The sequence below is a fragment of the Echinococcus granulosus genome, assembly GCF_000524195.1.
Source record: "Echinococcus granulosus chromosome Unknown EG_S00007, whole genome shotgun sequence".
NCBI classification, from domain to species: Eukaryota; Metazoa; Platyhelminthes; class Cestoda; order Cyclophyllidea; family Taeniidae; genus Echinococcus; species Echinococcus granulosus.
Window position 1 is genome coordinate 1,789,152 of NW_020170387.1, and position 14,988 is coordinate 1,804,139.

The 14,988-nt window shown below is 43.3% G+C and overlaps 2 protein-coding genes across 2 annotated transcripts; one reads left to right on the top strand and one right to left on the bottom strand. All coding sequences in view use genetic code 11, as the record gives it.

Moving 5' to 3' along the window:
- Positions 1-811: 811 nt before the first annotated feature.
- On the bottom strand, positions 812-2,281 carry EGR_01893 (hypothetical protein; the record flags this gene model as incomplete). The annotated part of the gene is made up of 8 exons (XM_024491142.1): positions 812-1,051; positions 1,164-1,240; positions 1,489-1,631; positions 1,725-1,817; positions 1,855-1,983; positions 2,021-2,089; positions 2,119-2,200; positions 2,233-2,281. The coding sequence occupies 8 exons, from the start codon at positions 2,279-2,281 to the stop codon at positions 812-814; spliced, it is 882 nt and encodes a 293-aa protein (XP_024354598.1).
- Positions 2,282-3,184: 903 nt separating this feature from the next.
- On the top strand, positions 3,185-13,915 carry EGR_01894 (Vang-like protein; the record flags this gene model as incomplete). The annotated part of the gene is made up of 5 exons (XM_024491143.1): positions 3,185-4,531; positions 5,028-5,225; positions 6,221-6,455; positions 12,873-13,438; positions 13,769-13,915. 5 exons carry the CDS (start codon positions 3,185-3,187, stop codon positions 13,913-13,915), a joined length of 2,493 nt encoding a protein of 830 aa, XP_024354599.1.
- Between the last annotated feature and the right edge of the window lie 1,073 nt (positions 13,916-14,988).

The window sequence follows — 14,988 nt, forward strand, 5'->3', positions numbered from 1 at the left end:
TTGGGAGGTTGTCTAAGAGGACGACGCCCGAACGTGGAGGGTCTGTCTAACGCCCTAATAGTTTGTTTGATTCTGCGTTTTATTAGGCGGGTTCTTAAATCTCTTCAGGTTTTACTTCTGCCCGGCAGTATGGCCCCCGGCTGTCGGTAAACCCCTAGGCTTTCTGTGTTGATAGTACATTTTCTGTAATGCAAGCGTACCTTCTTCGGACCAGGGTAAGATTCGGGCGCTGCAGTTCACCTCCCTCTGTGTTATCCGTCTCACCAACGAATAGAAAAAACAGTAATTCTCCTCACTCCTCGTCGTTTCGGGCCCCTAGCTAGTCCCAACCTGGTTTAGTGAATGGTACCCTCATCTCTGCTTACACTTCTGTAATCCTTTAAGAAAAGCGCACGGTAAATGGTAACCAGAGGAGCCTATTTCAACCACCCTACCTGAAGACCACACAGAATTGCACAATTTACGGCGCCTAACCCGAAAACACCACGCTTTGGCCTGTTCCCGAAGAATGCTATAACGACCTCTCACGGGCTATAGATTTGCTAAGATGACCACACTCATAATCACCATTAGCTCAGCTGTTGGAAAATTTGCGCCCCAATTAAATTACAAGACGAACAGAAGAACACGCTCTTAGTGTCGATGCGAGTTTTTACCCCAGTAATTACCCTACACTCGGAAAAGTAATATCAATGCTTGGAAAAGACGAAATGATTCCATTTGGTGTAGATTTACCTTAAAGCGACATGAGTTAAACGTTTAAACAGAGACGCAAGGGTGGGACGAGAAGTAAGTAGACGAGTGCGAATGCTTATTTGATAACCAGAGAGGCAGATGCATAACTGACCGAGGAGTCCCGCATGCAGCGGCACTTGCTCGACTGCGCATACTGTACAAACTTGAGAACTGCCCTGGCTCCGACTTCCTGATCAAGTGCTCGAACGGCCTGCAACAACACACTGATCGGGTGACGACCGCAAATTGTGTTCCCGTAGTCAGCCAGGTACTTGTTGAAGCCCGATGCATCCAAATTCTCAATCAACTCCATACCCTGCATGAGATGACTACATAAAACTAGCGAACTTAAGCAAGAGGAGCGTCGGCCACACTCCGCATTGCTAATGAACAAGCCAGCCTCCTGCTGAAGCGGAACCAATACTAACCTTATGGTCTAGATCTCTGATTGACTCCCAGATTTCACCATAGCTCCGATTGTAATATGTGTAACTAAAGCGGCTACCTGCAATAGAAAAGAACAAATCAGGACTGAAATGACAGTGAATGTAAAGGCCTGAAATGGAACAAAATCTAATTACATAGCGTAAAACTACAACTCTAGTGCACCGAACTTTGCGAAGGCACCTGGAATAGCTACGATGGTTCCGAGTAAGCGGCATTTCTACTCATTGTGTCAATTAGCGTGAAAAAAATGCAGGGCAAAGAAACCTAGATAAAGAATCCTTAACGACCCTAGCATGAGAGATTTACCCCAGTGACAGAAATCAGAGGATATAACGAAGACGTTGGAAGGATCAGAGAGGAACGGCGATAGGATCTCCCCAAACGTTTGTTCCATTGAAAGAGACAGGCTGCCCACCATAATAGGTATAACTGTAAAGTTGTTAGCATGCCTAAGGCAGAAAACACCCTTGGGTTGCGCAGGAGACGCTGAATGAAGTTACCAAATAAAGTTAAACATGCCAAGCGCAGCGACTCCAACTTACGCCTCCATGATCTTTGCAATGTATGGGAACTGCATCTCGATAGAATGCTCATCTTCGTCCTGCTTAAGAGCAAGATTCACAAACTTTCCAGTGCTGAGAAGATTTTTTCGCACTAAAGAGGGAAAATAACAAAACATGGGGCTTGCCATCATCATCTATCCGCAGATTATAGAAAGGGGTTTCAAAATAATCCGCAATAGGTATCGCACAAGACTCTAGGTAGAGATTGTGTGATGGACCAAGAACGAATATTCTCTTTCTGAGTTAGTGGGGGTTAACCGTATAAGAAGCCGTACGTCGATTCTGGATTAATTTGCTTAAAAGCGAAAGAAGCACATTCCCCGGAATAAAAGTAACCAGCATGCCTAGAAATGTGATTTATAAACACACATACGGCGTAATTATTGCCCTTGCCGGTCCATGGGTGTAAGTAGCTTTACTAAGCCAGTTCGAAAGCTGTTTGTCCAATTCATCACCTGTAATCATGATATAACAGGAAATGACGTACTGTTGCCGGAATACCAGCTATTCTTGTGGAGAGCCCTCCTTGTAGACATTTCAGAATTACCGGGAAATAAAGTAGGCAGTATAAGGTTAGCAGGCGCCAATTGCCTGCCTGGATAAGAAATAACTGTGACTTTCAGTCTTTAACAATTCAGTCATCATTTTTTTAAGACACTGGACACACAAACACTGCAGAGAAAATGCAGAAATAAGAAGTGCAACTAGAAAGCTAGGAAAGCCCATTTACTGATGTCAGCTAGGAATGAATTGCAGGCAAATCTAAACTTAGAATACACGAACTTCTCTGGACTTTAAATATAAGGCTCTAGCATGATCATTAAAGGCTTAAAAACCACCCCAGACCCACATTATGCAGCTTGTATGCCTCGTAAAACACGAAGCTGTCATTTTTAAGTCCTTTGAAAACCTTATTATAACTTTGGAGGTTCGTTTCATGTTTGATGCTCGAATACAAAACCGGCTGTTTTCTATTGATCAGTTAGTTATGCTACTTAAAAATACCAGTAAATGTTAAGGTATTTCATGAAGGGCAAATAGACATAAACGTAGCCTCATCCTACAATAAATCAGTGATAGCACTTTCTACAAGACATTGTTTTCTGTCGTTTGAGAGCAATTTTGGCTAGGTCATGTGGTTCTTTTGCTGAAAAAGATGAGCTACTTTATTGGGTGGAATTTCTTTTAATGACTCAATCTACCTATACTGTTCCACTGCTGACGATTTGACCGGTTCGCCTTCTGGTTTCTTAATTATTGATGTCGTCAGCGGTCTGGACAGTTTGCCCATTTTGGGACAGTTGTTATTATTATTTATTGCGCATTACCTATACGGCATAGTTTGCTGTTCCTCTAATTATATTTCAGAGCTCTTTATTTGTTCTGAGACGCATTAAGCTCTTACCGTTATTTTGACCACAAACACAGTTAGCTCACCAATGGATCAAGATAGTGTTGTCAGTGCTCGGAGTGACAAGAGTGGCATTAATCAACAGCAACAATCTGTTCTTCAGAACTTTTCTGTTCAAGGTCCTGACCCTAGGCAACAGATGAACTATACGGCACACGTACCAACTGCTTCTACATTTCCTAATGAAGTTCCACGTAATCACGCAGAAATGCAAGTTCATGGAATGTCAATGGTTCAGTCTCCAATATTTCCACAACCAGGATCTTCTGTCTCGCAACATCCTGGATATAATTCTAACTGGAATGCTCCTCAACCACCCAGTCAACCCTTTCTACCCTACACTTCACCCACTATTTTCCCCCCTCAACAATGCATAGGCATGATGGGCTGGTCTGGACCTCCCCCGATGGCTGGTTGTCAGCCTTCATCTGCATTTCCTATGCAACCGCTTGCCCCTTCTTCGAACCAATCCTATCCCCAAACCCAATCCAATCAGCCGCTTATTCCATTGGATGCTAGTGGTGTCGCTCCGAAGCTTCCACATGCTCATACTCCGATCTCCAGTAACAGGGGTGGGAATCAACAAATGGACCAATATGGCCATGACGAAAACGCGTGGGCCGAGAATGCTACGGCTGTCACCGGAGCTACCAGTGAGACCGGTCTAAGTGCTGATAATATGTCTCGATTCGGCGCACGCTATGGCCTTTTTGCATCTTTGAGTATCAACAATAGTTCCAGTTCGTGCGTGGGTGGAGCAGCTGCGGCTCTGATTCGAACCGAAATCGACGATTTTCCTAACCACACTTGCACACGTCTCTTTGGGTTTCTGATTTATTTCGGTCTTGGATTTTGTTCCATTTGCTCCCCTGTTCTCATGGTAATATTCCCCTACCTTCCCTACATTGGATGGACTACGGATAAGTGTGATCATACGTGCGAAGGTCATCTTATCGGAATGGCTGTAAAGCTGGCATTGCTAGGCTTGGGAACCTGGATCGTGACAGCACCTCACTGCCCATTATTAAACGGTGCCCGGAAAGCCTATCCACGAGTTCGACTGTGGCGAAGCCTCTTTCTCTGCCTCATATTCGTCATTTTGTTTGCATTTTGGCTCTTCTACAGTGTTCGCATTCTCCAGCCACGGAGACGAGACTACGGATCGATCGTCCTTTTTTCTACCAGTCTCTCTGACGCGTTGCTTTTTCTAAATTTCTCTGGCATAGCCCTCCTTGAATTTCAGCGCTTACGATCTCAATATGCGGTTCATGTAGTCAGGTCTCCTGATGGGGCTTCTAAAACCTACAGACTGGGCGAAATGTCGCTTCAAAAGGCAGCTTTGGAAATCCTGCAGATGTATATGGTCGATTTTACTGTAAGTTGTTTCCCCCCACACTTTCTTCATTTTTCTGTGTAGCGTGATAATACAATAAGTAAAACGCGTTTCAAGTTCTCATTTTCTACCGTGAGATTTTCTTAGTAATTTTCACTGTATGCGTCTGGCCATAATGTGTACCATTTTGGCGTAAACATTAACGAAATATGGGAAATAGGTATTTTTAATAACACGGCTCACTAGGATGCATCTTCCCTCTCATTTATCATTTGATTTCTTGATGCTGCGAGAGCGGAAACTCAGTCGACATCAACCCCTTCTTCATTCTTGTCAATGCACAATATTTGGAAGCAATCAATGATAATCTAATTCTGTGGTTTACTTATTAATCCGTACTCCCCATTTGTAAGTCTCAAGGAATGGTAATTTTTAGCCTTGAGGACTAGGTATCTGTCTACATGTCGTACTGATTTTGATTAAGAATGGTAATTTGTAGATATTGGCCACAGCTTTCTCATCCCCCCTCTTCTGCTAGGTCTACACCCAACCACTATCCTCGTCGAGTAGTCGTCGCAACAAGCGCGGCGGTGCAACGAACCACGGTGGTGACGTCGGACACAACGCTAGCAGTGCGGGAGCCACTGGCGGTGAGGTCGGCGGGTCTAAGTACAAATTCTATGACGTCGACGGCCGAGAAAAGAATGGAGCTCAAACACCCGGCGGCAACCAAACGGTAGGCCTAGTCATATTACCCCTTTGTGGATGCACTGACCCATTTTCTATGAAGACAAACAATCATGAGAACCCATTAAATGTTAACTTGACGACGTTGGCTACTAGTGCTGATTTTTTTATGTGGACTCACTTGAGATGTACTTCCTTCATCTTTCGGTATGTTTTCTGGTTCTTATTATTTTGGTGACGAACCCAAAATTAGAGAGGTGTCATTGTTCTGAATAGGTGGTCGCAATGCTTTTCTTAAATCTAAGCTATACTAAAGTATAAAATGGATTTGAGTTAAAATTTGGCCTTATGAACTTCGCTATAGGTCTTTACCTTCTCCGATAACTATGGGCATAATTGTGATAACTATGCTTTTGACATCACGTTCCTTAAATAGCTTGGTGCATATTCTCTAAGCCTATCGTCTCTTTTAGAGGCTCAAGTAGGATCGCTTTCCCAGTTCCTAATTAATATACTTTTCGCGCGTACAGCAGATGGCAAGATTACCTAGTATCAATAGACTTTTTTGTTTATGGGTACTTTGTTAGGAAGTCCTATTACAAAGGGGAAAGATACCAAAAAAGGTCAGAATTTTATTCCTGCTAGGATGGCGATGAGATCATAGAATGAAAAATCGTACCTTAATTTACTAGCAACTGAGTTGAAGTGGTAGAGGCTGAAAATTACTGAGTGCGAACTCTTTCTTCAACTTTTTATCCTTAAAGCAATAGCAACTACTGAGATAGACAATATGTAGCCGAACAGCTCCTGCGAATACGATTTAATCCTGTTATAATGTATGCCACTAAGGGAACCTAAACTGCTGGAGGTCACCCTACTTTGCTCCGGCTTAACTGGTGACAATGACTTTCACATCATAGCGAACACTTATACTACCAAGGGCCATTAAAGGTGGGGAAATAAAGTAGGATAGGGCGCGTCCTGAAGCTGCTATACACAGTGATTTCGCAATATTAATGCTTTGGAAATTTGCTTCTTTTTTAGAGTGGTGGTGGCGGAAATGGTCCTTCGGCATCAGCGCGGGTCTACGACGAGATGGAGGCGGAGAAACGTGTGCGTAAGCGGCGAATGCGACTCCTCCTAGCCGTGGAGGACGCTTTTGCTCATGCTGCTCGCATGGCCAGGGAGACGACTGCCGCTGACGGACCTGGAGCGCTCAACCGCAACTCCGTCGTCAGCACTGGTGGTGGAGCCGGTGGTTTCACAGCCTTCCAAAACGGTTTGTTGTTCCTCCTGCCTTATCTCCTTGTCCTATCACCGAACCCATTAAAATATGTGTATGAAGTGGTGCTTTGATGGACTTTAGATAAACTTTATCAGCTTACCCAAGTGGATCTCATTTGCTAATTTTCGTACACTCCTATGCTTGTCCTTGTCAATCATTCATCGCTTGATTTAGTCGGAGTAGATGAATTCATCCTTAGGTTTTTTCTTCAATAACATTTCTCTCAAGTGCATTGTATTTTCAATTAACCGAACTGAAGATAAAATAAGTGAACTCTAATGCGAATACGAAGTTATCAGGCCCATTTTTCATTGTTACTACTTTTGGTTAAGGTCTATGCATCCCAAGTCTCTTAAATATTTCATTTATTTCAAGCTAGATAGTCTATACGATGATCAGATAGCACAGCTCACGATCAGGGACTTTGATGTGTGTTATTCCAATTAATGAAAACTCAAATAACCTCCTTGCATCTTCCTAGATTTTTCGCAAGTTTTCTGTGTAATTTGTGCTCAAGAAATTAAAAATAGGTAACTTTGTGGTATAACTCTTAAAGTGTTTTTCTTCAAAACCGAATTTGTATGTAACAGGATTTTTTAGTTGACTAACATAGGGCTGCTGATTACGGTGATACAGACTAAACAATGCATTCATTCGCCATTTCGATGCAGCTAGCACAAATGGTTTGATGCTTAGGCAAAGTCGCACGTTGTTTATACCAATGCCCCATTTATCCCCTTTAAAACGATGAGCCAACTGGGTAGCAATTCCCTTGCGTAAGTTAATGTGGCGGTTCTGAAAGTGGCTCAAATCCGTTCATTTCACGTACACAGCCTTTTTCGACAGTCCATTGCGCCTCTGCCCAGGCGAAACCACAAAATATGTAAAGGTGCGCAGCCTCTCTACTCATATATCTAGTAAAGTTACAAATATTTGATGCATAGCTTTGTAATCAGCAAAATTATGGATATTAACCATCACAGCTATTCGAAATATCACCCCTTCTTGATTGTCAAACCTATTCTCCAGTCATTTATAGGTTTTTATTATCGATGAACCTGTTGAACTCTTCCCCCATCTTTCATTTCTCTCGTAGACGAGTTTAATGGAGGGGCCTTTCGGTACAATATGGCTGGTGGTCGACATGGCTTCTTTGTCACAAAAGCAATGACAGTTTAGACTAGTATTTTCTGGCTAGAATAGTTTTGCTCGGAGCTGAATAGGCCGCCTTTACGATTTTTTGTAAGCCGAAACAGCTATTCATGATTTATTTTGTTTTCTTGCAGATATCTATGGGGAATAAATTGTATATTTTTCCATTTCTCGTCGTCTTTCGCTGGGTATTTCCTGGGTGGCAAGAACTCACCACTGTGCATTTAGTACACAGTTCATCTGTAAGCTGATGAGTCGTGAATAATTCGGCTAATGTCTACTACTTGAGCTTATTTCCCATCCAATGGTACGCTGTTATTTTTGCCCTAGTGGTTTTTCAAAATATAGCGTGGAGTTTTGATAATAGTTGGTTGATTGGGGCTTCGGTAGTGTTCCATTTTGTTGTTACGCTGAGCAATTGAGATGTCAATTATCAGCTGTCCACCCTCAATCTAGGGCCGGATTATTTACGTTTTGCTGAGAAGAACCGGCTTTAGCGGAATTCCCAATTCTTAAGAAACTTGACAGTTGACCTTTCTAAAAGAAAATTTTTATTTCGTTGATATGCAATGCATGTAAAGAATTTCGACTTGGGTCTTATCTTTACCATAGTACAAGAATCGGGGTCAGTGTCCTCTCTGTGATGGTAACGCACGAATCTTCAATGAATGTGATCTAATTCAAGCGACCACCTTTATTGCCGGTGTGTAGCTTGGCTATTTTAGCGACAAAGTTCTTCCTTTAGGCGGAAATGTCAAACCTTTGTCTTCGTGTTGTTTCGTCATGTGTGTTATATGGCTTACTGGTGCATTTGTTAATGGCCTGCCTCAAAAACATGAGGGATTGCTGTGTTTCGAGATTATTTTCTGTAGTTGTCAGTGTTTTTACTTCACAGTTGATCAGTCTTTATTCATTCTTTAGGAATGGTTATAAGTAAGCATAATTGAGATGCAGTTCGCATGAATTCACACACTCCGCTTTTCAAGAATCGATGAAAAGTTATTCACATCAATGGGTTATAATATTTTACTTATGTTTAGTCGGTTCCTAGTACTAGCATTAGTTTGGATTTTAACTAACCAATCCCTAACCAGTCCCTTTGAAATCGAAGGCAACTGATAAACTGGCAAGAAATTGAAAGCTGAGTGAGCTTTGGTGAAGACATCTTAATTGCATAGCCAGTATTTATTTGAACCATTCGTTTTATGTGCATGTGTGTGGACTTGACCAATCATAAACGGCAAAATACGTTTCGTTGATAAACAATAGCGTTTCATGTCAATAAATGTGGTTATTCTGGTAGTCTGCCATCTGGACTGTCAAAAAACCAAAGCTCGTGAATTTTAGGCGACTAATTAAGAAACGAAAACCATCTGATCCACAAACAGTCAGGACTATCCTTGAGAGAGATCATCAACCTCGTAACGCGCGATGTATTCCGACCTGTTGTGCAATACATGCTGAACTGAAGGCATTTCCATTGGCGATTTTTGAAGAACATTAGAGAAGTGCCACTATATGTGTTCGGCTCTACGTGTGAATATCAACGCTTCCCGGGGGGGGGGGGGAAGCGAGTGGAGGGGGAGATGGTGTGTAGCCATTTTTTTGGCCACCAAAAGCATACACACACTTCGGCACTCCGTCACTTTCCTCTTGAGTTACCCCTCTCCCCCCTTATGATCCAAGGGATAGTGAGGCATTTTGGCACCTAAGTCATTTACTTGCGGGGCTCTTTTGGCATTTAGCCGTCCCTCTGGACCCACGTCAGTTATTTTTGGCCTTTTAATTAATACGCATCGGTGAGGTGTTTTTTTTTCTTTTTTTTAAGAAGCATTGGAGTGAGTGGGGAGAGTTCGAAGGTTACCTCTGAAAAAGCAATGATGATACTTGTGTGCGTCCCGATTTTACTTCACATGAAGGTGAAAGACGGTTCGTAACCCGACCGCCCGCAAACGTACCCTGTCGTTAAAAGAGGGGCATGTTTTCTCTGTTTTTCTGTGTACAGCCACAGCGACCCATCCTAGCTGGAGCCCAATTTATCACATCTCTCCAACTATCGGGGAGAGGCGTCTGGGTACCGCTGTTACAGCGATCTTGTGCGTGCACACGCACGTACGCACCTTCGTGCACGCGCCGCGTACCTTAACACATTTTCAAGAGGTACGCGCGTCAGTGTTGCGAGACACTCGTGTGCGCGCATGGGTGTTCGGCTGAATCGATGGTCGAGTTCGACGCTGAAGATGTGTGCGCGCATGTGTGTGTCCGTCTATCTACATGTCCATCCGCCCACGTAACCGTTCAGAGTGTGATGAATCACTTTTCTTGGTGGGAAGAGCGCGACTGCCTCAGCCCGCTTCTCCTGCCCCTGTTCCTGTGCTTGGGAACGCAGAGCGATTTCAGAGAAGGCAAATATGGCTGTGCTCGTATCCACGTCTTCATATTCTTGTTTAGTACCTGCATCTATGCGCTCCTATCTTTCTTTTATAACTTCGTAATAATTTACCATTTCGTCATAAGATGTTAATAGAATTGGGGATTGCTGGCTTCATCCCCACAATACCGCAGGATTGAAAGCAAATTTAGTTTTCCTTCATGAATTCCCATGTTTTAAATTGTATGGGAAGCAGACGTAAATACTAAGTCAACTTCTAGTCCTATCTAAATAAAAAAATGTTCCCCACGATCCCTAAAACTCTGTCAAGAAATTTCGAGGTTTAGGCTGAACAATATATCCTTGGTGTTGACGACCACTGTTTAAATTAAAATGAGTCTTGAGTCATCATGTAGATTATTCCGGAAGAGGTGAGTTAACGATAATTCATCTCTGAAAAATTAACAGAAAGCAAGTTTGAAGACCAAAGATGATATCGGCAGCATTTTTAGAGGCCTCATAAACATGTCGTTTCGCGAAACCTGGATGTAGAACTTTCCTGCAAATTTGAGTTACTGCTCCATTTTCTAACTTTGACTTTTCTAGTCACCCCAAACTACTTAGGAAATTTTGCTTTGGTAGTTTCCGATGTAGGCTTTTGAGCCAAAAATCAGGCAAAAGTTAGTGATACGAGAAAGACATTTTCAACCACTATTCTAGTCCAGGGAGTTTTCAGGGCGAGATTTTACTTTAATCCGTGGATTCCATCAATAAATGAACACAGCTGTCTCATTACCGTTCATTAAAGTCTTTCCAAACAGTCAGCCACCGATTGGCACAGGCCTCATGCTCCCACCGTTTAGTCCTGTTAATTAACAAGCATAAATAATTTGATGCTACTAACTGCAGGAGAAGTCATCCCCCATTCTATTATCAGAAACGGCTCCTGCTTTCTCAGACTCTTTAATGTGGTGGGCCCCGCCGCGCTGTCCATTTACTAACTCGTTGGGGCCTACTTGCAGGAAGCCAAATTTAACGGATCAGATAGTTCTCCTTATGCTCTCACCTCTGAAATCTTTCTGGTTCTTTCCTAAGTTAGAATTTCCGTGCATGCACATTTTTATTTACCATGAAGGGCCTAAAGTTGTAATTTTTTAATTTTTATTGGATAGTTGTGGCGGTAGAGCGTTCAAGGGGAAGGATGTTTGTACGTTTGTACGCTTTCCATCGTGTAGTACATTTTTGAGGCTCTGTCAAGAGCTTTCTCAATCCATCTTTTTATTAACATGTTTACTCAGCTTTGGGGATACTTAAGTGTAAGGCCGAGTTTTCCACTCTGGTGACGGTATAGATATGGCGACGTGATGCTGACTGTAATCTGATAGACGCCCCCTAATTTCACTCTAAGAGGTTAACTGAGAGTAATTAACTATCAGCCTTTTTGCCTGACGTCCCAAAAGATCACTATAAGAAATGACATTACAGGGCTTATATTCGGCGGCATTGGTTAAAGTGGGTTAGCCTTCGTGTGCCATTAACCTTCGTGTTAACTGGCGGCCAATTTTGATGCCTATTTCTTCATTTTTTGGCTGTTTGGATGACTACACTCCAGTGGAGGTGGTTATACTGCTGTCGATATCAGTAATTGTATCTTTACTAACCCTTTTTCTCTGCATTTTATGGTCGCAGTTCATGCAATATTGAGTGGAGGTACCAGACATTCCTTTCATTTTCTGTCAAAATGGGTTATTTAGGTTTGTTTAAGAGACCTGCTTTCATATACCCTTTCTCGCTTTCCTTTTCTGGATTCTTTGCATAAATATGATAAACCCCTTTCGACGGTGTTTGCATGTAAGCAGTCTTTACGCGTTTACCTGGTGTAATGCATAGCATGCGCTTTAAGTGAGTGGTCCATTGCACTGGTAATCGTGTTTCAGTTGCTTCGATATTTTCTGATCGTATAGTTTGTTGTGAGTGCGTCTCATTTGTAGCACATCTTGCCTGAGCAATTAAATTAAGTTCACATAACAGAGCTAGACATCCATCGTCAAAGGCTGAAGGGGTCTCTGCGCAATGACCCTCTCACTGATGCTTATTCCTATTAAGTGTTTAGTTGAGAAACAAACATCGTTCCTCATCCACGAATGTACTGGGGCAGAACGACACATCTGTCTGTATTTCACTTTTTCATCAACTGCGCCGACACTTGCCGGGGCTGCCTTAGTGCGCTTCAGTGGTTTTTCAGTGAAAACCCACATTCTCACGGCCTTCCTCATCGTGCTTCTCGAAATACGATCTTGTATGTTCACCTCAGTCAATTTACCTTTTTGAAATAAATTTCATGGTTTTTCAAACAATAATCATAAGTGCTACGTCTTAATGTCTTTTTGTTGCTACACAGACTTTTCAAATCATCCCTTTTGATGAACTGTGCCTTCGTTTCAGACAAATTTCTCCCTCGGTGCAGTGAATCCTAAGGGATTAAAATTATTCTTGAGTGTCCCTAACTCCCATTATGCTCTGTTTGAGGGTCAACCCATTCCGTATGGATAGTTAAAAGCATTCTTTATTCAAAAGCTTTAGAATTGGTTGTCAGTCAACTATCAATTTCATTAAAATACCTTAATAAAGCTGCATCAAGGACAAGTTGGGTCGCATAGCTAGATTATCGGCTATCTTATTAAATATCCCCTTGTCACAACGAGTAAAGCGTACCACACGCATATTACTTCCAAAGACTTCATCAGATGTAGAGTTTGATAAACTATTGCAGAAAAGATTGGAGATTAAGAAAGGTGGACAACTTAATCAGAAGCGCACGAAATAGTGCAAAGGCCGTATCATCACAAATTACAGCGACTCCGAGTGACAAATCGGATGTTTTACAGGCAATGGACGGGCAGTGGGTGCCGGTGTTGGCGGCACGAAGGCATTTGATCCCTATGAGGCCGCACAAACGGTATTCCCGACGCTAATTCGTCCACTGCAAAAGTACTTGCGCGCCACGCGACAGCAGTCACGCCATCCAGTAGACTCAGTGATCGATCACTTGGCAACCTGCATCACCTTTGGTCTCTCGCCACTCACCTTTTTGGAACGCTTCAATCCCGCGGCCTCCACGCCGCAACAGGACGCAGCAACAGCGGCCAACGCGCTTACCGTGGCGCGTAACATCGCTCAGCGCCACCGTCGTCCCCTCATCATTGCAGGTGGCGCGATGGCAGGGAGTGGAGGTGGGGCGGAGGGGGGCGTCGAGGGTGCCGAGTACAAGCCTCCCGGTCCGCCGGTCGCTCCCGGTGGTCAGCAGGTCTGGCAAATTGTGGCGGATCGTGCACTCTCTCGCGACATCGCCGACGGCCTAGTCTTTCAGCTTAGGCGACAGCACGGCAACTGCGAGATCTCCCTCCTCTGTACTGTCCACCGATTGCCGCTCCTGCAACTTCTTGAGGCCGGTGTCGGTAGCGGTACCCCCGGCGCGATGGCCTGAGGTGCACCCATCCGTTTACCTGTTCGTGTGTGTGCATTTATCAACAAGGTGCTTCCCTGGCTTCTCTACTTGACTCTTCTCCCTACCCTACATAATTCTTGCCTTCCTCCCATTCTCAACTGATCAAACGCTTTATGCCTTCACGCGTCCCACTTGGTCTCTCCTTCCATCATTTGTAAAAGACATTGGGTAAAGCAAATTCTCTTCCCTCTCATCTCATGATTTATAATGAAACAAAATGCTTACATGCATACTTTCTTTTGCTCTTGAAGACCATCTAGACCACCAATCTATTAGGTAGTGATTTTGGTTAATGTCCGTTGTGTGCCACTACTGGTCACCGCTGTTGGGGCATGGGTGAAGTGTCTGAACGTCGCCAGTCATGCGTGGGCTATGGTGCCCTACGAGGTCAATACAACTACTGCCGCCGCCAAGCTAATCTGATGGGTGCCAACTGCTTTTCATGACGCTGATTCACGCAGCCATTTCAGAGCCCCCTTTTCGTTATTTGCACTAGCGGTGGAAGTGTCCGAGATAGGCGGCCGGTCGGTTCCGTGAATCAAGTGGGGTTCGCAGGTGTCGAACCTTAAAGATCCTTTGAGATAACGGTTTCATTGGATCCATTTGTTCAGCCATCAAGTTTGTGATAGCTCACGTACTTTAGGTCCCTATTGTTTTTTCCCATTATGGCAGCAAAATTGGAGAGCACGCAAATCCATTTCTGGTATGCGGTTGTGACACTGTGATGTACTTAGGTGACACCAGGCGCATCTCGTCTGGATTTAGCAAAACTTGGAGCATCACGGCTAGTCATTTTGATGAATCACCTACACATCAAAGTGTCTATACTAGTAGTGGATGCACAAGCACCCAGTGGTTTCACCCCTTAAATTTTTTGGTTTGCCTTATTGTGGGCTCAACATCTAAAACGCTCATGAGTCTCAAATAAACCACAAGAACCGAATTCAAATTCAAGTATGACCATAATAATTACATGACAGGTTGAGTAACTATTGTTAACGATATTTGAAATTTTTGGTGACGGGGTACCCCAACTCCAACAACAAAGTTTAAACTGAACCGAGGTGAAACCTATTCACTTAGCAACTTTCGGATTTCCATGAATTCGATTGCTAAACGGATTCCAGTGCAATAGTGGCTTGGCAGATGGATGCGCATTCTTTCGTCCAAACAACTTTGAGTTCGAATGAATCAGCCGCAATTTTGGTGGGCTTCAGTCTGTTTGACGCATATGAAAATAGTCCTTGCATTCAGTGGAGAAAAAGCTTGTAAATCGATACGTTTTGAGGATTAATTATAAAACGATTTTACGGAATCTCTTTTCCACTAAATGGTAAACAAAACGGACTGTTAGAGGCAACCTCACCCTACCAATTTTGTTTTCGCAATGTATGGACAGTTCTGATATATTACACCATCGGTTTGGTTACCTTGATTTACAAAGTTCGCATATAATAAGGAAGTTCTCAGAAGGTTACCATTTCCTAGAAGAGATT